Here is a 24,781-nt window from a genome sequence, read left to right as displayed (position 1 = left end):
TGATAGTATTTTTCCCTACAGAACCAAGTCTAGAGTATCTAATAACCAACTAAGTAGATGGCAGCATCTTAACATTAAATCAAAATATTGTAAATGGACTACTGACTTTTGAAAGGAAGAAACTGACTTTAAGGCAATATTCTGATTGCAGTATTTAATAGTTAACATAGCTGCACAGGGATGTAGCATATTTTTTTTTCTAAGTTCATTTGATAAAATGAGTTTGAAAGTTAAGCTTTTCCCCTATTTTCTCCTTCTTCCCATTAGCACAATGGTACCAAATAACCCTTCACCTTCAGTTACATGGAAGTTTGATACTGCTTTTGGAATGGAATAGATGGAATTGAAGTCCTAAAGTGTCCTATAACATGGGATAGGATGGATCTTTCTCTCTAATACAAGTTATTAGGCTTCCACCAACTCACTGCATCTTTTACATGTTCCCAAACTGAGAATAATAGTGTCTTTAGCCATTAATCACAGGTTTTTATAATAATATCACTATATATTATATGATGCACATTATATAATATACTCTATAAATGATAATAACAAATATTTGATAACAATAGAATATAAACTAGAGATTGCTTGTAAATTATACATATTATGTATTATATCTAACATATATTATACATAACATATGTTATATAGTAATGTTTCTACATGACTGAAATATCTTATTGCAAATTTTAGAAGGAAATACCTATAACTGCTTCTAACATAGTTAGGAACATATTATTGAAACTTAAGAAATAGTTAACAGTAATTACAGTTGGTGTATGACTGCTTATGACATTATGAACGAACAGGCTGGCCTCATTTAGAGAATAATGTATCATGGGGTGTTCATAGTGGCCTTTGTGGTCTCCTTAGTAATGTTTGCATTTTTTGCAAAGGCTTGAAGAGCTGAAATGTAGAAGTGAATTTGCTTAACTTTGAAAACAATTTTGTATCATAAATTGAGATTAATGACCAATGCCTCAAAGTGCCATAGAAAAAGGTTGAAAGTTGTGGAAGAAAAAAGAATGTGAATGAGAAAGCCATAGTACCAGTCAGAAATGTCTGATAATGCAGAATGATTCGTTTTTATTTTGTACTGAGACCACAAAGACATCAAAGCATTTTCTCAGTTATTGAGAGAAGAAATAAAGCTTTACCTGTGTGACAACCTGTTAATTCTTTTCAAATCTGTTTTAACCTATCTCATGCTTCACAAGTCTTTCCCTGGCCCTTTGTCTTTCCACTTTCCCATTTGTTTTGCCTGAGGTCAGTGTGCTTCCATTTGTGAATGCTTCCATTGCTCCTTCGTTATGAGTGTAACAAAAGGTGTTGCTTCTCTTTGCCACATTTTGACATTTGTAATTTGACTGTGGGTGGTAGTGGTGAACAGTGTTGAAAGCTGTTGTATGCCACAATGCTTATCAAAAAACCTCTTGTGTAAGTGGGCGATTTCACTTTTATTTTGACAATTTAAAATGTCTTTTACTTGTACGTAAACATGAAATTTCATTTCACCTTCAGAAAGGTCATCAGAAATTAAATACTTTAATACCAAATCAAACATTTAACAATATTTGAATTTGTCTTAATCTTCTCTGTTGTAGATAGTCTGTTACAACAAAGTGGATTCGATTGAAAATTTTCTGACATGGATGCTCTTAGTAGAGATCTTTATGATTCCTTTCTGGAAAAAAAAAGAATTTTTCTTCTCCTCTTGGTTTTCTATGTGCATACATGAATTCTTGTATAGGATAGGGGTTTCACGATCTGTCAGAAGCCACTATGTTTTGAAATCTATTGTTAAAATATGGGGGCCAATGATGAAGAGTGTTGAAAGATTTGGTATGCTACAGTATTTAACAAAACAACATTTAAGAAGTGGATAATATGCTGACTTTTGGTAATAATATTTTGCTTTGGAATACTGAGATTGTTATTCTTGTATCTTTACAAGATGAAATGCATCCATAAGGTTGCTATCTGCTTTGTGTGTTCTTCTACCGGATTTTCATGTCCCAGCATGCACAAATAGAAGAGAATATGTATCGTGTATGCTTCTGGCTGGTGGAGTGGGGTTGCAGCTCAAAGGAGCAGCCAAGGTCACAAGGGTTTATTAGTCAGTCTTTCCTAATGAGCTGTTGGGGCTTTTCAGCATTTCCATGTGTTGTTACTGATGAAGGTCTCCCAGCTTGTGGTTAATTATTGATACTACTCTTGCCTAACTTGAAATGTTTCAGACTTTTGTGGTTAGCTGTTAAACGTATGGCTTACCAGTGCGTGTTTACTGTGTGTCTTATGAATCTTCTTAGCTACTTGGTCCTCCTGAAGGAGGTCCTCCTGTTCAGTGCAGAACCTCTCTGCAGTGCAAGACAGTGAAAATATAAAGGCTGAGAAAAGCTTAAAAAATATGAGAAAGAAGAGACTGAAATCCTCTGAAATTATATTAAAATGTCAATTTCAGTACTCCTAGGGCTTCCAGACAATGGGAGTAAGATTATCTTTAAGGTATGTGTTTCCTGAAACAGAAAAATCCCAGCAGGAGAAAAATTACGCTGTAATGAAAAATTTGCATGGCCAGTGCTAGAAAAGGTGGAGTAGCAGACTAGGGAATGATTTCCCAGTTCAGTGCTAATTGCATTTTAAAAACTTGCACATTATAATGCCTATATTTGTGTCATACTCTGTACTCAAATTCTTGATGAAGTTTTAAGTATCTCTGCTGTGCTCTGATACTTCCAATTAAGCAAAATTCTCACCCTCTTCTCCTCTTCCACTGACTTCTCTTTTCCATATTTTTGATGCAAGGGGTGCCTTTCATCCTTATTTTCCTTTAATCATGCATTTAGATTGTGATTATTTTCTATCAGATAGCTTGAATATCCAGGAAGGCTCTTTTCTTTCATTGTGTTGTTGTTGTTTGATGGGTTTGGTGGTCTTTTGTTTTCCCCTCTTCCTCTTTCTTTTTTCACTGCTACTTGCTTTATTATTTTCATCAATACAAATTCACTGTAAGAACTTGGATTGTTTAGACTTCATTTCAGCTGCAGAATGCTCTTAATTCCACATGTTGATCCAAGGATTCTTTTGTTTATTTGAGAAGTTACCAGAGATCATATTATATGTATTGTATACAGTGAATATCTCTTTAACTCTGTTTCAGTATGTGGACATGGTATTATTAATATATAGCTGAAATGTGTGTGCAGATCAACAAGACAATTTATAGTGATAAAACGTCAGCAAGACTGAGCTCCTGTTCAAATTTAGACACATTACAAAACACTTTGCTTAATTAGGGCTAAAAAGAAACTCTTCTGAAAAAATTAATTATAAATCCCTGCATTTATCATAGTTTGTGAAAGTTAATTTATCCCATCACCTTGAGTAAATATGGTATGCACTCAGGAGAATAAAGTAGAACACATACTGTGAACATGATGACATTTTATTCTGACAGAATTGGAAGACCTCTGTAACACAGGAAACAATTGTCTACAAGAGAAAAGGAGTGAAATGTCATCATGGGAGTATAAAAGACACTAAAAATTAAATAGTATCAATGTTATCTTATCAGTTTGATTTTAAAAACATGTACCACATGCTTCCTTGCCAAAATCATCTGCTTTTTGAAATTTACGACAGCAGATGTTTGTTTGAATCTAATTATGGTAAGCCGTTTCTCTGAATGAAATACATAATTTTGTGTAGCTTAAAAATTCTTGCTTTAATATTCCTGTTTTTAGAACAGGGACACATTTGGCAAGGGTGAAGTTTTTGCTGATAGAGGGAAAATCTATCTGAAATTGGAAGTTAAATATCTTGAAACAAATCTATTCCTTCTCATATTAAGTAAAGACTTCAGATTTTAACATCTTCTGGCTTTGTAAATCCAGTACTCATTGTACCTTTTGCACCTTATGGGGCTGACCAAATTTTTAATGTGCCATTTCCACAAAGCCTCCAAAGATACTGAAGCCAACAAAGTTGTTATAAAAATAACTCTGGGGCAAAACTAAATTCCACTGATTAATGGGTGACACAAGTTACTCTTGCTTAGGTGGGGATCACCCTTCCAAGGATGCTTTGAAACTAATAGCTAGGAGCCTGTCTCCTGACCCCTTTTGGATTATAAGGCAATGTCAAAGAAAAGCCACTGGAATCTGAAGAAGGCCACAAGAGCTGGAAAGATTTATGGAGATATGAGAGGTGGAGCTTTAGGTAGAAAGTGGTGAGTAGAGATACTAGGATGAGACTGGCTAGCTGGACGGGGAAAGTAATCTGGATGTTAAGACAAAACTGTAGGAGATAGATTGCAGAGACTTGGATCTGGGCATCACAATAAACATTCTGCTTAGGAATGGACAATTTCCCCCAGAATATGTATCATAGAATGAAGATAGTCTATCAGTATTTGATTTTATCTTTGTCGGTCACTGAGTAATAACCTCCCTTGTTCATTAATCAAAATGTGAGCTGAATATAGATGCTTTCATTACGGATTTTCCAGTGTCCCAAGTTTTAATTTGTTAGGATGTTTCATATGTATAAACTGGATTTTATCATATATGTTCAGATATGGCACGTATTATAATTCATATTATATGCACCTAAGGTATACCAAAGACCTAAGGTATAACAAATTCATTGGTATGCTTGTGTTTACATATACATTCGCATCATAGTTCATTTCAACTTACCTTGCAACTGTAGATTGGATCCCAGGATCTCAAGATAGCTGCTTAGAAAATAAGTGTATCATTGGTTACCACTCGAGAAACACTGACTAAAATGACTTGTGACTCGTATTGTAGGAACTTTACAACTTAAGCAAGTATAGAATCTGCTTTTCCAGGTCAGCATTATCATGCCTTTACTGTTATATGTCTCTTACTGAGGTTCCATGCTTTGTTTATTTTATACCTTTCAACTCAGCACACATAATGCAGAAGTCTTAAAATCTTGCAGCCTTTTCATAATACAGTTTTGGATTTTTGTCTGGAATAACTCCCATCACATTGTCTGAATGAGATACCAGTTCTGTTGAAGATAAAGTTTCTGTGTAGCTGCTCTACGTGGAAACATTGATGGAGACAGAGAAAATTAAGGTTACTCTGGCAGCTACACTTTTCCCTTTGGAGTAATTGACCAAGTTAGGGTTTTTAACACATTTTTATATGTGCAATATTTTTGGTTTCCACAATAGGAGCATCTAGAATAATGTGATGATGCATGATTAGCATGTAGTATACATTAGTTTAAAGTAGGCATGTCTTTTACACAATTACAGAGTCATTTCCATAATTGATGTTATACTTCTGTTTATCCAGATGGAATCTTGGAAGTTCATGAGCTATATGTGAGATACTAGTATCTTTATCTGCAACGTGGAGCATAAACAAATCTACAGTGTTAAAAAGAAGGCTAGCGCTAGTTATAAACACAGTATTGGGTTTTCTTCTAAATATTACCTGATTGGTGAATATTTAAAGACTGTCTTCTGTTTTTAACACTAAAGTTTATTTGCAGAATTGGAAGCTTCTTAGTTAAATTAAGATAGAAATCATGAAAGATAGCCTTGTGTGTGTAAGATCTCCTTACATGCTTTGCCTTGACATGGTATCTGCAGTTTGAATTTTCTCTTTAACTGAGCCAAGTATTATATTGTCAATATGAAAAAAAAAATATATATAATGAAGTTGTGAAGAAAGGAATAGATTTTTTTTGTTGTTCTTCCATAGAAAGTGTGTAACTTAATGAAAACTGTTGTTTTCTGAATGTGAAGCTGATGTGAAATTAGCCTCTGCTTTAATTTCCTTTGCTATAGAAAAAGGAGTAGTATTTTTTGTAGTTTAACATATTTTATGTCAGAGGAAGGACTGTTTCACCAAACAATCCATTTCTTTTGTCGTGTTGAGGTCCCTCTCTGTAACATGTGAGGAATGTGATAATTGTAAGCATCAATTACTCTTTTAGATGACTGTGTTCCTTAGAGTAAAACTGAACCTCTCTTGTTATTTTGATAACCATTGTCAAAAAGACCCCTGAAAATTAATTTCCCTCCATAGCTAGGAAGTGAACAGCTTGCTGCACCTCAAAATCTTCTAGCTGTTTTCACAGCACATGTCAGCTCCACATATTTGTGGCAAGGCTAGTCATCTCCTCAGTGTAGGTATTCTTAGACTTTTTAGACAAAACATTCCTGCTGAAATGTAGTATTCCTCGTTCCCCATTGTCATTCTACAGATATATAACTTTGCTTACTGTTTTCTGTGTGCTGTACTTACACTACTTTTTGCTTTGACTTTGGCTCAACCAAGTCACTGGTTGCAATTTAGGAGAATGTGATATATATCATTACTTTCCTATGTTGTTATGAAGCTTTGTTGTAATGGCTTAATCTGGAGACTGGTTGCCAAAGAAATTAGTTCTTTATATTGTGAAGCAATGTTGACAGTAAACTCTCCTTTCCTCTCCACCCCCTCCCAAAAAGAAAAGGAAGAAAAGAGAAGAAAAACAAGGTTGCATTACAATTCTGGCAACATCAGCCACACTAATAAAATCAAATTCAATGTTGTTTTACGACTTTGAATTTATGTGACTGCACAGGATCAAAGGATTTGTATCCCAGTGGACTGCAAGGTCTATAGTTCATGGCAAAAAAAACTCATCAAAAAGAACATTTTAGTAGTAAGGCTTTTCATTTTAATCAGCCACAGTAATAAAAAAGCTGTTAGGTGTCCAAAAACATTCTCCCAAGATCAGAGACAACTTGCTCTCTACTACAATCAGTTTTCTTATTGGATCCATACTGCCTCTGTAGTTTTTGTCACTGAAACTTCATCTTCAACTTGTTTTCAGCCATTTTTTGCATTGTTTTCACATTTTACATGCCGAATCATTATATATATCAGTAAAAGTAATGATTCATATAATTTCCCTAGAAAATGAGAAATACTGTAAGTTCTTTTAAGTAAATTGTCATCAAAACAAGTGATTAATTTAAATAGAATTTTAAATACCGGTCTATATTTTTATATATTGTATTTTAAAATAGCAATAATTTACTTTTTTTTTTTCTTCTTGGGTATAATCTTTTGAACACTACCACGAAGTATAGGTGTTAGTTTTGTTGTATCTATACAGAAATTATAGCCTAGGCTGTCCTAAGACTAAGGTAGCAGCTCTAAGTGAGAAACAGAATGGGGAAGTAATGCCGTTTGTGATAGGAAAGGCTGTTGTTATTATGTTTGGATACTGCATGTCAATTGTTCATAGCCCTAGTTCAACAAAAGTTTGAAATTAATTTTTAACATATGGTGTGGTTTCATTCTTTAATTAGCTTGGCCTCAGATAAGTTGTATGCAATATATCATTTACATTTATTGATGTGTTGCATGCTGAATTGCCTCATTCCAGTCTGCAGAATTTAAATGCTGAACACAGTTTAACAATACGTAGAGGTTTTACCAATGAAATTGTCCATGAAAGTATCTGTTTTCCTTGAAATTTACAGGTATGTCTCAATTTAGCTGGCTACCCTCTTTTTACAAACTGTGTCAGATTTATTGGTTTATTTTTCCTAGTGTAAGCTAGCTTACATTTAGGAAGACACAACATGTGGTCACTTTCTGCAAGGATTGCTCCCTTTCTGCATGGCATGACATTCATTGGATGTTACATGGTCTCTTGTAGCTGCTGCACACTACTTACTTGCAAAATTCTGGTAGGGGGTGTATTCCCTTCTCACTGCTACCGGAGATACATGCAGGCTTATATAATTTTTTGTCAGTTGAATATTTTTATGCTTTTATTACTCTTAAAATCTTTCATTCCAGTTAACAGAAACTTTAGTATTAGTGAGAATTTTATAAGTTACCTACCAAACATATAAAATCAATGTAAAATGCTGAACTATGTAGTTTATATTTATTTTTTTTTATTAATAACCTGAAATTTAGCCCTTTAAGCACATATTGTTAACAGTTGGCTTTATTAAGTAATATTCAGCCTAGGTTTTTAGAGGTGCTATCATTTGTTGCAAAGGATTACATTGCTTAGCAAATGTGCCTGTAGCAAGAAGTTAGTGAATCCAAGGCATTAATAATTTTCTGCTTGATGTATACATCAGATTCAAAAAGGATTTAAATTCCAATGAGATTTCTCTGTGGGCACAGAGATGCCACGTCACTTACCAGGCACTAAGATTGATGTAATCAGATCCATAAATGTGTAGTATGCTGTGGAGTACAATGAACATTATTAGAGATATTTTTCCATATATTGGAATTCATAATGTTTGCAAGATTTTGATAGATTACCAAGAAATTACAAGGATACATCAAGGGTTCGATCTGGGTGTTTGACTAGAAGTTAAAGAGAGGGGAAGGGTTTTACTTTCAACAAGAGGGTTCATCTGAGTAATGTTACATGTAAATAGGACAGCTGTAGATAAGCAAGCACTAGAGATGAGCCATTGTGAGCTATTTATTGCATAACAAAATTCTCCAAGTGAGTTAATTTGTGTAATATAAGATGGTTGGGTGGTAGTTGTTAACAGGGACTGAGGGGAGGACATGCATATGTGCAGGAAACCAAACCTAGATAAATGTAATTATACAGAAAGATTTACAGAGCAGCCACAAGGCATCAGGATAAGGAAAGCAAATGTTGAGGCAACCAGGAAATCACCCTGTCAGGAGCATGGAAAAGAGGACAGAACATTAACAGAGAATCAAGGGTCCACAAACAGCTGGAAGAGGAAATGCAGAAGCTTAGAAGAATACAGCACTATGTGCAGTCTATCATGCAAGGGGTGATTTGTATCTTGTACAGAATAGTCCTTTGAAATACATGGTCCTGATCAGAAAACAGCTGCGGAGTCCTTGTATCATAGATCTGCTTTGCATGACTCTTCATACTTGTCCTGCAGTGACAAAAATGGGGGTATGTTTGTTACCTTTGTACTTGCATGGTCACTGAAAGCTTAGCACGAGTGTGAAAGAATGAGCTGATTTAAAAACCAAACAATGCAAAACAAAACACCACAACAAACCAACAAAACCCTTATGTTACATATATTTTAAAACAAAACAAAAAAAACGAAACCAAACAAACAAAAGCACGAACAAAACCAAACAAAAACCCCAACAAAACAAACAAAAACAAAAAAGAAAACAGACAAAACCCAGCCATTTCTTATTTATTGTCTTTATAGATCCACTAGACTCAATAGGTGTAAATGCACTGGCCAAACACTTGCAAATCTATTGCCAGGCATTCCATGTTTGGAGACAAGCAGACAGGTTTTGCAATTGGAAGGATGCTAGTTTGGCTGTTATTGAATCTGGGTCCTGGAAAATGGTGAGGAGGAGGACAAGACAGAAAACATCAAATAATCAAATTGCTAAAAAATGGGATTTAATTTAGGAGAATAATTTTATAGTAATAAAATTAAGGTGAAGGATGATAACAAGCCTATAAATTAATATAGTAATTACAGTGACATATTTCCTGTGTAGTATAGGGTTGAATGTGCATAGAAGATAGGAAAGGAAATAGGAAATAGGAATAGGAAAGAAGAAGAGAAAACAAGCACTGGGGATCGCTAGGAAATGAATTAAAGAAGCAAAGCAAAAGGATAATACAACTGTCAACTCTAAAGAGGGAGGAGAGTGAAGAGTAGCTGAAGATGTTAATATATGTTTCTTAATTTTGTATGCAGAACTGAGTCTGTAGAAAAGAAGTATTCAAAATGTGTTATAACTGCGAACTAATTCTGAAGTGGCATGAAGAGCATGTTACTGGCTACATGAAGAATAGTTTTGACTGAAACTGGAACAATGAATTGGAAGAATATTAGAAACATATAAACATGCAAGAAAATGTAAGAATATGTTAATTTAAATACTCACTATAAAAATGCCACGTTTTATTTGAGTGTTTTTGCAGTGCAGACGAGTTATGTTAATACCTTCAGTTTCTCATGGGTTTTCTGTATTCTGAGAAATGCTGTTTGCTGGTTTTGAAGTTTTTCTAACAAAGAATAAGGAAACAACAGAAATAACACCAGAGTATGAAACATAGTTCATTTCTCAAAAATCATTTTTGCTTAGGTTGTCTTTAAACAGTTGCTTTTATTGAACTTAGTACTTTCTCATACATTCATTCAGTTGTTCATTTACCTGTTTGTTTTTTTGAAGATGTTCTTGGTTAGATGGTGTTTCTTTCAGACAGGACAAGGAAAAAGATGAAAGGAAGTGTATCATACCAGTTATTTCAGAATAATCAAAAAGGTGAGACAGGGAAAAGGTAATAAAACTTTGTTACCATCTCCTTCCCTTTATAACAGTTTAGAAATACAATGTTCTATTTTCATTTGTATCCCTCTGGATTGGTGTCATGGGAAGGAGAAATTCATGAGTGAATTCAAAATTCCAGGTTGATGGCATTACTTTGTTCGTTCTGGTAGATAATTCACATGACTTGTGCAGTTATACTGACAGTCCTTTTTTATATTACTTAGATTTTCGGATAGTATAAATATGAGTCTCATATTGCCTGCTTCAAGCTTTCTGTTTTCTGTTATGCTTTCTGTAACAACTTCCATAACCTCACAGAAATATGAATTTTATAATGAAACAGAGTTTTTAACAACTTCACTCCTTATATGAATATACGTTGTTTAAATGTAGTAATCCATCTGCTAAGCACAGCTATAAAATATTAAGTAAGGAAGGAAGTTATTATGGAGGATGTATTCTGAGTCATTCTAAATCTGTAAATGATATACTCAAATACTTAATTATTACAATTCTTAATACAGGATATACAAGTCGATAATCTAGGTTTCCTTTTCATAAACAGGCATTTTTACTATTCTATTTTAAATAGTTATACTATTAAAGATCTGCTAGGTTTTTGGATATTTAATTATATTGGGCATGTCAAAATGCCATTTACTTACGGTGTTGAATAACTGTGTAACTTAGTTGTTGGAAGAATAATATCTTAATTTTTTTAATGTTTAATCAAATGGCTATATGCTTGGTGTCTATTTATAGGTTTGCTTAAGTGTAGTAACCTGAGCTTGAGGACCTCTTCATAATATATCTTTGTAGGAATTTTAATTGTTAAAAGAATCACAAATCAATCACAAGTAATTGCAGGTGTTGTTAAATCAGAAGTTGCATTTTATAACACATCAAACATGATATATATTTTCACAGTAAATATTTAAAGTATTAAAAGTGAAAGTGAATTAGTGCTTAAAATGTGATGTGAATTTTAAGCCATCTGTAGTCCGATATATAAGTAATCTTGCATGTGATATTATTAAAAAAATGTATTTTATAGTGTAACTGGGTATATATTAATGATGTGCTATACCAATAATTTTGTACTCCAGAATTACTGGCTATAAGGCTGTATTTCTTTCTCAACTGTCCAAATGTCAATAATTGTTAAATAACTCAATATTTAAAAATATATATAAAAACAATGTTCAGTACACCCACTATGGTCAGTTTTCCTCCCAACTAGTTTTGCTACATTTCCTCTATAAAACTATGTATTTAATATCTTTAAATTAGAAAGAGAATTGGTGTCTGTATACATAGCCTATACAAATACTTAAGGTTCTGGAAATGTTTGAGAATGTCAGTCATTTAGCTTCATTTTTTTACTGTGAGGTGCAAGAATAATCCATACTGTTTACCCTTCAAAATGGTGATATACCATACGTAAATTATTATCCTTGTTAGAGAGGAATTTTGATTTTTATGTAAATTGGAATAGGTTTAATTTTTTTTCATTGAGAAATCCTTTGCTAAATCTCTAATTGTTGTTAAAATTTAAAACAAATGTATGTTTTTTCAAGGGCAGAGATTTAACAATAAAGGACTTTTTTTTTTGTTTGTCAACACAATACAAGAATAAAAAGTGTGAGCTCTTCCAAAAACTGAAGATGAAATTACTTAGAATGAACAAAAACAAAAAATCAGAGGCTGTCTTCTGTGAGAAATGTGTTTTTCCTCTCTTTTCTATGCACAATACTTTGATGGCAAAAACACCATTAAGAAAAAAAAAATTTAAAAAGCTGTGACGTCTATAATTTTTTTTTTCATTTTTTTTTTAAATCCCCCTTCCCTCCCCCATCCCACCTCCCCCCATCCTGCCCAGCATTCCTACTTCTAGAAAACATATCCTTATATACTTCGTGTCTTCTTTGTTCCTATTGATTTCATTTTCATGGCTGGGCATAAGTAACTAATTAGATGTAACGATCAGTGTATAAAGTCAGAGAAGGGAATAAAATCGAGCTCACTTTCTCCCTAGTATGTTGTTTTTTTGCAGGCTAATTAGAGTAAAAACTAGTAAAAGTGTGTGTTTCTCAGTTAAAGAAGAGATCTGTCTCTGATATACATAGAAGTGCTTTGTTCATTAAAGACGTGCCATTTTTACACAGTTGCTTTTCAAAGTACAATTGCGCTGTAAACACTAGTGAAAAAATATTTTTCATTAACAATGAAACATTAATGTGCTAGTTTCAAAGCAAAAGCTCTACATGTTGCTTACTCTAAACAGCATTTTAGAGAACTTTTTTGTGTACCTTACTAGTACATTTCTCAGGATTTTTTACAACATTCATGCTGCAAGTAAGTGTTGACTAATAACAAGCCAGCAACTGATTTTTGAATGTAGATTACTGTAGAGATTTACAGTTTTCTCATATTCATATATACAAATTGTTCTAAAACTTTTCATATCAGAGCAATTCTAAGTCATGGTTAGAATGTTTTTGTCCACATAAAACCACATTATATGGAACAGTAACACAACAAATATACGTGAGTTGATTGCATTTAATTGACTATATAGACTCTAATTGACTGTATTAACTGTATTAAATGAGACTGTAATCTTTCTGTCACCTATCAGAGCACAGAGAAAAGCTGTCACATTGGCGTTATGATTTGTTTCTGTCAATCCATGTTATCATTTCAAAAACATTTAGACAACCCCTAGGTTACATTCTGAATGAGAGGATTTAGTCTTTTTCTTTTGTGATTAATTGCATTTGATTTTGGTGGTTTTTCTTCTTTTGAACATATGCTTCATATGTTCCTGAGTCTTAAGGGACCAAGACTGAGCTGTTGACATTATTTCAGAAAATATAAATTGCCTTTTTTCTCTGTGTTGTGTCAAGTCACTTAGCAGGTGCAGAAATAAAGTTACAGGCATCACAGGACAGAGGGCTGAGTGTAAGGGGAAAAGACAGGAAGACATTAGGAAGACATAGCAAAAACTCTTCCTATTTTCCAGGCTACAGTGTGTCAATATTTTGAATATTTGCATAATCATAATGTATCATGTCAATATCATGTAACTTTTTAAAGGGGTATTTTTTTTTTTTTAAGGATGGCTTATATTTTACCCATTAACAGCACTATATTTTTAGGAAGAGTTATTTTAAGCTTATATATAACTCTCTGTGTTTTAGGGAACTGAGAGTCAGCTGCGATGATTTGCTCTAGTGAGGTGATTTTACTCAAGGAAAATGGATCATGCCCATTCCAATGGCAGATATTAGGCAAACCTTGAGAGATTAGAGAAACTAATTTGTAAGTACAGCTGTACTGGTGAGGCTTGAATAGCAAATATGCACGGACCTTATTTAGTCAGAATCAGAGGTGCAGAAGCTCTGAAACCTGTGTTCCAAGCAAGGGCAAATTTGGAAGCAAAAATAAGACTTAGCAGGGAAAGGGACAGACAGAACTGTTATTATTTATTCAACCTCTTCAAACTGGATATTGGGTTGAAGCAGAAAGCCTAGGGAAGAATGGAAAAAGGGGTACATCTGCCAGGAAGGTTAGTTTCAGAGCTCAGAAAACCATAGGATTGAAAGGACAGCTGACAGCACTCGAGCTGAATTACCTCTTGCAAAGTTAATTTAAGGGTACAGTGGAAGTATTTTTCAGCAACAGAAAGAAACCTAGGAGACAAGGGGACTGTTATACACTAAGGGTGAGGTGGAGGCAAAAGACAATGTAGATTGAACCTAGAAAATTAATACTGAATGAGCTGCCCTAGATTTCCATAGCAGTGATCGTGAACACAGGGACAGCATTTTCCTCAAACTGAACATACATACACCTTTTAGTAGCTGAATAGAGCACAAGGATTACTCTTTTGCATATGACATTTGCGTTTATACATTCTAATATGGAGTTGTTGACTCAGGATGAATTTGTGATACGCTGTCCTTCACAGATCATTTTCCTCTAGAGCTGCCCAACTACTGATCCGTCCCTTCAGTGGCTGTGTACACTGCAGCTCTCTTTTTTGAAGTGTAGCATGTGTTTACAGACTGCTTCCTTGTCTGATAAGATTGTTATGAATTCTGATTTCTATCAGTGTTCTTCAACATACTAGCATAGCATTATTTGCATATTTAATATTGACAATGAACAAGAAAGATCATACCAAGGAAAGCAGTGTATTGTTGTTTGAGTTAGGCTTAAGATACTCAGGGAGTACTTTCAAATTTGTGATTGAAATATTATTTCAGCATATTGAGGCTTTTACAGTACATTTATTTATATACTTACATTTTCTGTAAACTGTCAACATGAAGAGGAAGTAGTAATAAGGTTTTATTGAAATGTACCTGCCTCTAGTCTGGTATTTGTAACAGTAATCTGGAAGAAATGTGTTGGAACGAAATAAGGATTCAGCAAAACAAGTCGATTCAATGTGAATCATGCTAATGCCATTTATTACAGAAACCAGCCTCCTTATATATGCAACTATATTCTAATCATGCGTCCACGCTCCAAGCATGGATTCGCTAAATGAGTATTGTGGGCTGTCCATGCGCTGGAGTCTCACTGATGATACGTCCGATGATTCACGCCACACCAGGACCCTGGTGATTGAGGAACGCCCCTCTCTCTCACAGCAGATTCTGTTCTCAGAAGCGGCCCTTTGAGCCTGACTAATTCAGCAACAAATCTTTATCTATCAAAACCCCTCCACAGAAATGTATCTCTATTGTAACGGAAATTTAGGCAACTGTGTCAATTTTATGTGTGTGTGTACAGGAGAGGGAGAAAAATGTAACAAAAACTAGACAATGTCACTGAGTGGCTGGCAATAGTCATGGACACAGTGAGAAACCAGAGATCCTCTACCTGCCAAGGCCTGAGGTCTTAATTTGATATAAGCTGTGAAACAGTGGATTGGTGCTGCAAGAAAGTTAAATGGTCAGGGGAGCAGAAAAATGTGTTTCTTGCACTACATATACAACGCCAGTTTCTTATGTGAACGTTGTTGAGAAGCAGGCAGCAGGCTTCTAAACAAGTCAGCAGCGTGGAAAATGCATTTTCCAATGGAAATAAATTGTTATCCTGTATGTATAAACCATGCTGATGAACATCTCCCAAACCGTTCTTCTTAATGTCTTGCTTTCGTTATATACAGAAATTTAGACAGACATTTTGCTCTGATAGTTCTCCAAATCCTCTACCCTTTTTCAGTTATAAATCATGTTCATTCATGCTGCAAAGGATGGCTTTCTAAGTCCAGCCTTCCTCCTGTATCTTCTGTCCCACCAGCCTTCTTCCCACACCTTTCTCCCTCCCTCAGACATCTTGTTTCCTGATGAATTTTTTTCTCCATTTCATTCTGCTTAAAATAGCTGTGACCAAACTATTATGCTCTGATGATAGCCTTTGGTCATTGTTTATTTTAACAGCAGTTCCCAAAGACTCCAGGAGTCTGATGCACGACGTGCCATGGAAACAGACTCAGTACATTGCCAACATGATAGTAATAATTGCTGACATGATTCAGTAAAAAGATACTGAATAATTTGAACTGTATCTGTCCAGTTGAATAATTTCAACTGTATCTATTCAAATTCCCATAGATCTGAATTTAGCTAAAAATTGGTTCAGCAGCCACATGTATCATTATGTAGCCATCATAAACATTTTAAAGGACTGTTGACAGACACCTGAAAATAAAACTGTAAGCTTTGGTAGACAGGTTGTATACTAAGGTAAAAAACTTTGGTTCCCATTTAGATGAAAACAGTATTTTAACCGGAAAGGTTGTACATGAGCGCTTCTAACACTAATTTATATTCAATAAAATGTCTCTGTGTTTACATTATATTTTTAATATTTCAGGATTCTGGTGACAGCACCTACTATGAAAGTAGTTTTGATTAATTTATTTCCCACTTGAAATTGTGAGATGGAAATAGTTCTACTATATTCAGTATGTTAGATTTGTTTATAATAACGAAAAGTATAAGAAGATTCCATTGTTCCTGTCCTTTGCTTTATGAATTGTAAGAAAGCAAATATTTGCCTGGATATGTACTGCGTCATCAATTGCTATAACAAAATGTAGTGGCATATCTTCGTAATAAAAATACTAACTATAAATTTGGTGTATAATGCATCAGAAGAAGAATTCTGAGCAAATACAAATCCCAGTTTTGTTAAGCCTGCTTTTCTGTTTTGTGCTTAGTAATTTTAGCTTTAATTCCTATTTATGTTAGCAGTTCTATTATTTTTAATAACAGAAAATAATTTTGAAAATGCGAAAGAGTGAAAAACAAGACAAAGCATAAAAATATCACCTCAAATATAATTTGAGTTTAAACCACCAATTTTATATTGTAAATTAAAGACTGAAGATCTCTACTTGAAAAGGTATATAATGCTAACACAATTGCTTTCATGCCCAGTTAAATGTAATAGGTAGTTTTTTTAAAATACCATGCTTGTTTTACAGTGTGTTTTTGAGGTGACTTCAGATTTACTGCTGGGAAAATCCTTAACATTCAAAGTAAATCGTTCTATCAGGGAGATTTTGATGTCCAATAGGGGCAAAGCACTATGATAAACAGAATAGCTAAATTCCCTAAGGCAAACTTACTTAATTACCGCATTTATGGATCAGTATGCTGAGTTTAAAAAGAAAGGTGATTGCTCTGGTACATTTCAAATGGTAGAAAATCTTTTGGTACTTGTACTGAACTAATAATGAAGCTGAGCAACAACAAACTTTGATAGAACAACAGTAGAGGAAAAAAAGGGGGGGTGGGGAAGGAAAAAAAAGCCAAGCAAAAAATGTTCAATGTGTTGTACATATCAGTCCTAGTTTTTCTGTAAAACTAATAGCAAATGGGTTGTTCCCGACACAAATCTGTTTGATTATCTTTGCAAGAAAGTATTTTCAGATTGTTTACTTTGGACTTTACCTTAACAAATTGATTAGAATGCCAGATGATCATACTGCTGTAAGAAATAACATACGTTGTTTGTGCACTTGTTCGAGATTCTTTGCATGATATAAAATTACAGCATATTACACTACTGTATTTGCCATACTGAGCTACACATGCATGACTTGGATGTGTATTAGTTAATGCTGTAAACTATTAACTCTAACCTGATGCTTAAGTTGGAATGATAAGTAGGGAGTGCTATGTTGCCACTTCTGACCAGCACTGTGTGAGAACTTAAGTGTAAGTTGCTGTTCCTCCAGGAATCTGGAAAAATCGCAGCTCATTAGCTGCTTTTGTTGAAATCTTGGCTTCCCTTTGTACTGAAAGAACCATGGAAAATGCTCTTTCAGGAGTCATTGCCTTGCAAAGAAACAAGATAACACCAGCTGCCTGATAGTATCCTGGAGTAACAGAAAATAGCTTGTAGGGACTTAACAATCTGGAGTAGCAGGATTGGATTGGATTGGATTGGATTGGACTGGATTGGATTGGATTGGATTGGATTGGATTATTTAAAGGACACATTTCTGTGTCAAATGTTTTTCTCTTTTCCTGATATATGGTAGGAAAGTGGGGGGTTTTTCTTCCTTACTTATATTCTTGAAAGATTGTTATTTCCTTCTACCTCCTGATTCTCTTGGTTCGAAGATTTATTTTCTTGAACTACAGATTAAAATACATCTAGTAGAAATGAAGTTTTAATATAATAGTAAAGATAAATTTAAATCTCTGTGATTTTAATTGATGAGAACACTAGTAATAGATTGAGAAAGTGTTTTAATTTGTTTCTTTAATATTTTTTGAGGGCAGCATTTCTACTTCTGTTGTATTTAATCTATTTTTTACTTCCTAGCATATTAACTGTATATATGGCATATTTATGAAATTATATAGTCAATAAAATCGTGTCATTAAGTACAATGCCATTCAAAAAGGTTACTTTTTTTCCATAATGAACAATTAATCATTGCATTCAGCAATTAAAAAACAGTAAGTCTTCTTAAAGACAAGGTACAACTTAGAATATGCTGAATTGCTGTTCTGGATATTTACTAATAAAATATGTTTTGTTGAAATACACACTGCTTACATTTCTTTAAAGATGAGTAATTGTCCAGTTATGTAGTAGCTTGCAATAAAGCTATCTAGAACTGAGAAAATGAAGTATTTCTGTCATCATGGTTTGCTTAAAGTAACATACTCTAAAAGTGAAGATTTTTAATTACTAGAAAATAAACACCTTAGAAAAAAAAACCAAAAAACAAAAAACTGAGGGCTTTTTTGTTTTGCACTAAGGAGTTTTTTTGTTGTTGTTCTACAGTCTCAGTTTGAACTCAGGGTATTCCATATTCGTGGAGAACATGCTGTATCAACTGCTCAGCTTGAGGAAAACATTGCACAGCTGAAGAATGAGCTTGATAATAAATTAAACAGAAGAAGTGAAAAAGCAAAGGATATTGGTGTTTCTACTGAAGATGACAACCCACCAAAGACATACCGAAATGTATGTATACAGACTGACAGAGAAACTTTCATAAAGCCTAGTGAAGAAGAAAACAGAGCTGTGAAAAATAACCAAATAGTACCCAAAAAGCTCAATATTTCTTCTTTGTCACATAGTATTTCTGCCCAAAGTGAAAATAAGGACAGTTACAATGTACAGTCTTCAGAAAGTGTCTTACCTTGTCAACCAAAACAAATGCTGCCTCCTCCTCCACCACCACCACCACCACCACTACCACCACCACCTCCTCCTCCTCCCCTTCCTGATTCTTCACTACAAGGTTTAGTTCCTCCACCACCTCCTTTGCCAATGGGTCCAACTTCAGTGACTTCTCAGTTTGGATCTGGTCCACCACTGCCATCTTCACTTTCTGAAGGCTGTAGGGATTTTCAAGCACCACCACCACCTCCACCACCACCGCTTCCAGGGCTGGGACCTCCTGTTCCTCCTCCACTGCCTGGATCTGGGTTACCTCCACCCCCTCCACCTCCTGGGCCTGGGTTCTTTTTTAATAGCACTTTATCTTCAAACCAAGGTCCTCGAAAACCTGCCATTGAACCTAGCCGTCCCATGAAGCCTTTGTATTGGACACGGATACAGTTACAAGGCAGCAGGTAAAATATATTTATTATATTTATTTGGACTTAGAGCTGGTATTTATAAGCCATGATACAAGGGTATGTATACTATTTAAGACTTACTAGCAAAAAGTTAACTGTCTAGGAATGTATAACAAAATCAGTGTAGAGGAATGGAATTTACATGTTTTAAGAAAAAAATTGAATCAGTTCTAGAAGTCTAAAATAGATCATAAGAAACTATTTTAAAATATTAAATATAAATTAAAACTATATGCATTATAAATGAAAATTATGTGCATTATAGCAAAAAGAAATTTGGTCACTTTTTTCCCAAAAATCCAAGTACTCCATGGAAAACTCTAGTAACAGTGTGGATCCTAGGTTCCTAGACTTAGCACTACAAAGAAAAAAGGTAGCTAGGAGATTAGAAAGTTGGAGGTTTGTGTATGTGGGGTTTTTTGTTTGTTTTGGTTTTTGACCTTAACTAAAATTGCATTAGGATGTTAAAATTTGGTCAGATGAGCACTTAGAGTTTCTTTTGGCTTTCCAGTCACTTCAGTCTCACTTGACAGCACTATGTTGTGTCATCCTCTATTATTCTATTCCTGGAAACAGTTAAATGGGAAACCAACCTCTCTGTATAATTATGTCAGAGCAGGAAAAATAAAGCATATATATATACGCAGCTCAAGAACCTGTAGCATGAAGCATCCATTATGGAGGAGTCTCAATACTGATAGAGTTCTCCATGGTTTAAAAAATACATATGAAAAGTAAAAAAACCCGACCAATCTTATTTTGATTTTGTGCTAGGATAAAACTCTAGATATGCTTCAGGGAAGGGATGCCATCCAGACAGATCTTGACAGGCTTGAGGAACGGACTTGTGCAAACCTCATGTAGTTCAACAAGACCAACTATAAGGTCCTGTACCTGAGCTGGGGCAATTCCCAATATCAATACAGACTAGCGGATGAGTGGATTGAGAGCAGCCCTGCAGAGAAGAACTGATGGACAAAGAATTGGACATTAGCTGACAAAGTGAGCTTGAAACCCAGAAAGCCAATCATGTCCTGGGCTGCATCAAAAGAAGTGTGGCCAGCAGGTTGAAGGAGGTGATTCTGCCCCTCTACTCTGCTCTGGTGAGGCTCCATGCGGAGTCCTGCATCCAGCTCTGGAGCCCTCAGTACAGGAAAGACATGGACCTGTTGGAGCAGGACCAGAGGAGCCCATGAAAATGAACAGAGGGCTTACACATCTCCTGTGAGGATTGCCTGAAAGAGTTATGTTGTTCAACCTGGAGAAAATAAGGCTCGAGGGGGGACATATTGTGGCCTTTCAATATATAAAAGGGGCTTATGACAAAAATGGAGGCAGACTTTTTACTGAGGTCTGTAGTGACAGGAAAAGGGACAATGATTTTAAACTGAAAGAGGGTGGATTTTGACTGCATATAAGGAAGAAATTTTTTACAACAAGTTTGAGACACTGAAACAGTTGCACAAAGAAGTTGTAGATGCCTCATCATTGGAGATCTTCAAGGTCAGGTTGGATGGGATTTTGAGCAACCTGATCTAGTGTAGGATGTCTTTGCCTGTGGTGGGAGGCAGAAGTAGATTATCTTTAGAGGTCCCTTCTGACCCAAACCATTCTGTGATTCAATGAAAGTAGACTGATAGTATATATCATTGTAGCAAATCTAAAGTTACCGTGAAACGTGTATTGAATTGTTTATAAGGGATCTTTTGTTGAACCGGCATAAATAAACAATTTTTGGACATTCTTTTTGAAATGATCCCACAACTTCTGTTTATGCTATCCATGTATTCAGCTGGCAGGAGAAGTGTCCCCATTTACACTGTCTGGACCAGCATACATACCTTACTGCCACACTGGGATGTGGTTTCAGTGCTGCTCAGCTGCCCTATTGGATTTTGGCTGATTCTAGCTTTGCTTCAAGTAGTGTTTAATGTAACATAGAGCTCCATTAAGAGGGTTGTCTCGAAAAGTGTTTTTCCAGGGATGCTTAAGTGACACAGACTAGCTTAACAAGAAGTTGCTAGAATCATGAAATAAGATTCAGGTCCTGTGTCATTTTAGTAATGAAATGACATGATTCTTCAGGTCTTAAAATTCAAATCATTATTACCTGTGTTCAAAATTATTTTAGCATAAGTGCAGTTGCAAAGATGCTAAGCTTATTTTGAGCATTGTAATAAATTACCTTATTTTATCATATATGACTTATAAGATCCTGTAACTATATTATATGTTATTCTATATTATTCTATATTATGAATTATTATATTACAGGTGATTTATTATAGATTACTTGTTAATTTGTTATAGATTACTTGTTAAATTCTTATAATAAGTAACTATAAATTATTTAAGTATGACTATTTATGGTTGTTCTTAATCTCTTATTTTCAGTTATTTTTAGGATTGTATTTAAACACTGTTAAGTTAAATATCTGAATTTAAATGTAATTAAATATGAGTTTTTAGTTTACAGCTTTTTGTCTGAATTTATTTTGATGAGACAGACTCATCATTCTATTATAATAAAGCATTGTAAGGTGTAAATGTTTTATAGAAAATATTTGAGAGGAACAAACAAATAATGAAATATCAGTTGTATTGTTTCAATGATTCAGAATTAGAGGCATTGAAATATCTTGAAGCAGGCATCTTGAGCATTTGGTTTTCCTTTCCCAAAATTACTAGAGAAAAATTGTTTCATACTGAATAAATAGTTGGTCCATAAATAAACCTTGCTTTAATTCTTCCTGTTGATGCACTGAAATCAAAATGTTTGTTCTGAAATATTGCTGGTTCATCAAGCTTTGGCTGATTGCAATATCCAAGTCATAGCTTTCTAGTGAACTGCTGGTCACCAGATGTAATGGTCCAGCATTTTCATGGTCTGCACTAGAATTGGAAACTTCTTCAAGGGTCTGCTCCTCAGATCAGCAGCTATCCAAGACTTCAAAGTTCTTGTTACAGAGCCAGAAAGAATCCTTCATTCTTCAGTGTGGTTGACACTACAGCAAATATCAGAGAGAGGGATGTTGTGGAGCTGTAAGCATGTCCTGTAGCACAGAATATGCTGCATCAGCAGATGCTCATGGAAGAATTAGAGTTCCTTAAACATTCATGACAGTAAATGTAAAGTTGAGTATTAAGTAGAAAAACCTCTAAATTTTTTTTAAAAACTTATTTCCCTTAAATTGGTAGGTATTGCATTTTGTTGCATATTACATCTAATGAAAGTATGTTTAGTGACCTCAGCTATTTGTGTTTTATAGGGGTTTTCATCACTTTTTTATTGCAAATAATTTCACTGCCTTTTAGTGACACCTGCTGGAAGAATGAGCCCACCTTCTACTGACAGACATGAAGAGCACACAGAAGTTTTGTCCCACATATTTTCCTGAAGCACTGAAATTTTGAAACAAATCTCATGCAAAATGCAAGTGCCATGATTGCGGCACTACATAGTGTTTTCCCCAAATCCAGATAAAACTAGAGGATTGGATAAACAGGTTCCAAAGTGTTCCAAATCTTAATCTGGTCTTGAAAGGAAACAACAACAACAAAAAAACACAAAACAAAACAAAAAACCAAACCTACAAACAACAAAAACAAAACCACACCAAAATTAAAAAAAAAAAAATAAAAATAAAAGGAAGGATAATCCACATTTCAAATGTACCGGTGGTTGAATGGAGCAGAACAATGGTTAGTGTCCCAAAATACACTAATTACCCTAGTTCCTCAGAACTACAACAAGGATAAATATGAGCATATGACATCTGCAGCTAACATGAAGTCAATCCAGTCCTGTTCAAATGACCACAAATGCTCTTAAAATGTGATTGAATAGAGTTTGTTCACTGTCTGTTCATATTGTTTATATTTATAGCTCTAAATGGATTACTGGGAATTTCACAGAAAAGCGGCTGTTGAAATGCTCCTAATGCTCGTTGAAATGACAGAAATCTCTCAAGATGTATTTGAACAAGCTACAGTTTGTAATATTTGGCTGTTGTGCCAAAAATGTGTAGCAGTAGTACGTTTCTTTGACATCTATCACAGATTTTAATCTGTAATAGTTAGATCAATTATGGTTTTTCATAAATGTTTACTGGAAATTTTATTATTACCTTTCCCTTTATAGAAAAACTGCTATGCCAATGTTATGGGAATCACTAGAAGAACCTGATATACTTGATACTACTGAGTTTGAATATTTATTCTCCAAAGACACCACTCAGGAAAAAAGAAAACCATTGTCAGAGACTTACGAAAAAAAAAACAAGGCTAAAAAGGTATTTATTGTTTCTTTGTGTTTGCTTTTTTGGGGTCACTGTTGAGTTTTACATTTTAAGAAAACTCCCTTTTTACTCATTGTTGAATAATAGATGGGTTTCTAAATCTCATTTTAAGAGCAAAATAGGTGGTTTGCTGATTCAGCTTTGCTTGAGAATACAAGGTTATTATTTACCTTGTAAGATTTCTTGCCTTTGAAAATGAAAGTTCCACATCCCAGTGAGGGAGAAAAACTATTGTACAGGAAAAGTGAATGAAAGTTCTAATATGTCTGTAAAAGTACCAATATTTCAGGTGATGTCTGTCCATGGACTGATTTATATTTTAAGTCTGCTGTTATGCTACTCTAGCAAACCCCGCTTCCATTGAGATTAATATTATTGGAAAAAATGACGTATAAAGCAAAATAGGACCGTTAGATCGAATAAGGGATGCCAAAACCCCTTTTTTTCTGGTGTAGCTAATGAGCTGTGTTGGAAAGGGAAAGGACAATCATGTCTTTAATGGCCATGGTTCAGGCAGTAGCTGTGTCATTACCAAAGTGCGGATGTTCTCTGCCTCAGACATGACCCATTACAGAGAACTTGTACTTGGCACTGCATGGACAGGAGAAAAAAAGAGACAGCATTAGCAGTGTTTGCTGCAGGAAAAATTCTAGGCTGAATAATAATTGATACTGTTTTACTAAAACAATGTGGTTATATGTTAGAAACCCATTTAAATCTATACTGTGTCGTAAATCTGTTTGAGTTTACCTGCTTGGAACCACAAGAGGGCACTTTGTATGTGAGCTACGTGATCTACCTTTTTTGATTTTATGATACATTTAATGGCAAATACACATACATTTATACATATCAGTGCAATCAGATCTTTCAAAACATCTTTGATCGTAAACTTCCTGTATTATATCATAGCACAATAGTTAATCAGAAGTGTAAATAATGTTATAGAATTTATGAAATTCAAACTCCTGTGACGGAAAAAGTGAAAAATTAGGCCAGGATGGGAGCATGCTGGTATTTGTAAATATGCCCTAAAGAAATTATTAATTTTTACAATTAG

General features: G+C 34.6%; 1 protein-coding gene across 2 annotated transcripts in view; it reads left to right on the top strand.

Annotated features, from left to right (window-relative positions):
* The window catches only part of FMN1 (formin 1), a 146,109-nt gene that overhangs the window by 30,120 nt on the left and 91,208 nt on the right, over window positions 1–24,781 (top strand). For both annotated transcript variants that reach the window (XM_005502448.3, XM_065064211.1), the window contains 2 exons: window positions 18,621–19,417; window positions 23,565–23,715. In XM_005502448.3, the coding sequence (XP_005502505.2) occupies window positions 18,621–19,417; window positions 23,565–23,715 (948 nt within the window). The remainder of the gene's footprint in view (window positions 1–18,620; window positions 19,418–23,564; window positions 23,716–24,781) is intronic.

The sequence above is a fragment of the Columba livia genome, chromosome 5, assembly GCF_036013475.1.
Source record: "Columba livia isolate bColLiv1 breed racing homer chromosome 5, bColLiv1.pat.W.v2, whole genome shotgun sequence".
Taxonomy (NCBI): Eukaryota; Metazoa; Chordata; class Aves; order Columbiformes; family Columbidae; genus Columba; species Columba livia.
Note: the sequence above shows the minus strand (reverse complement) of the source record. Positions and strands in the feature narration are given on the sequence as shown.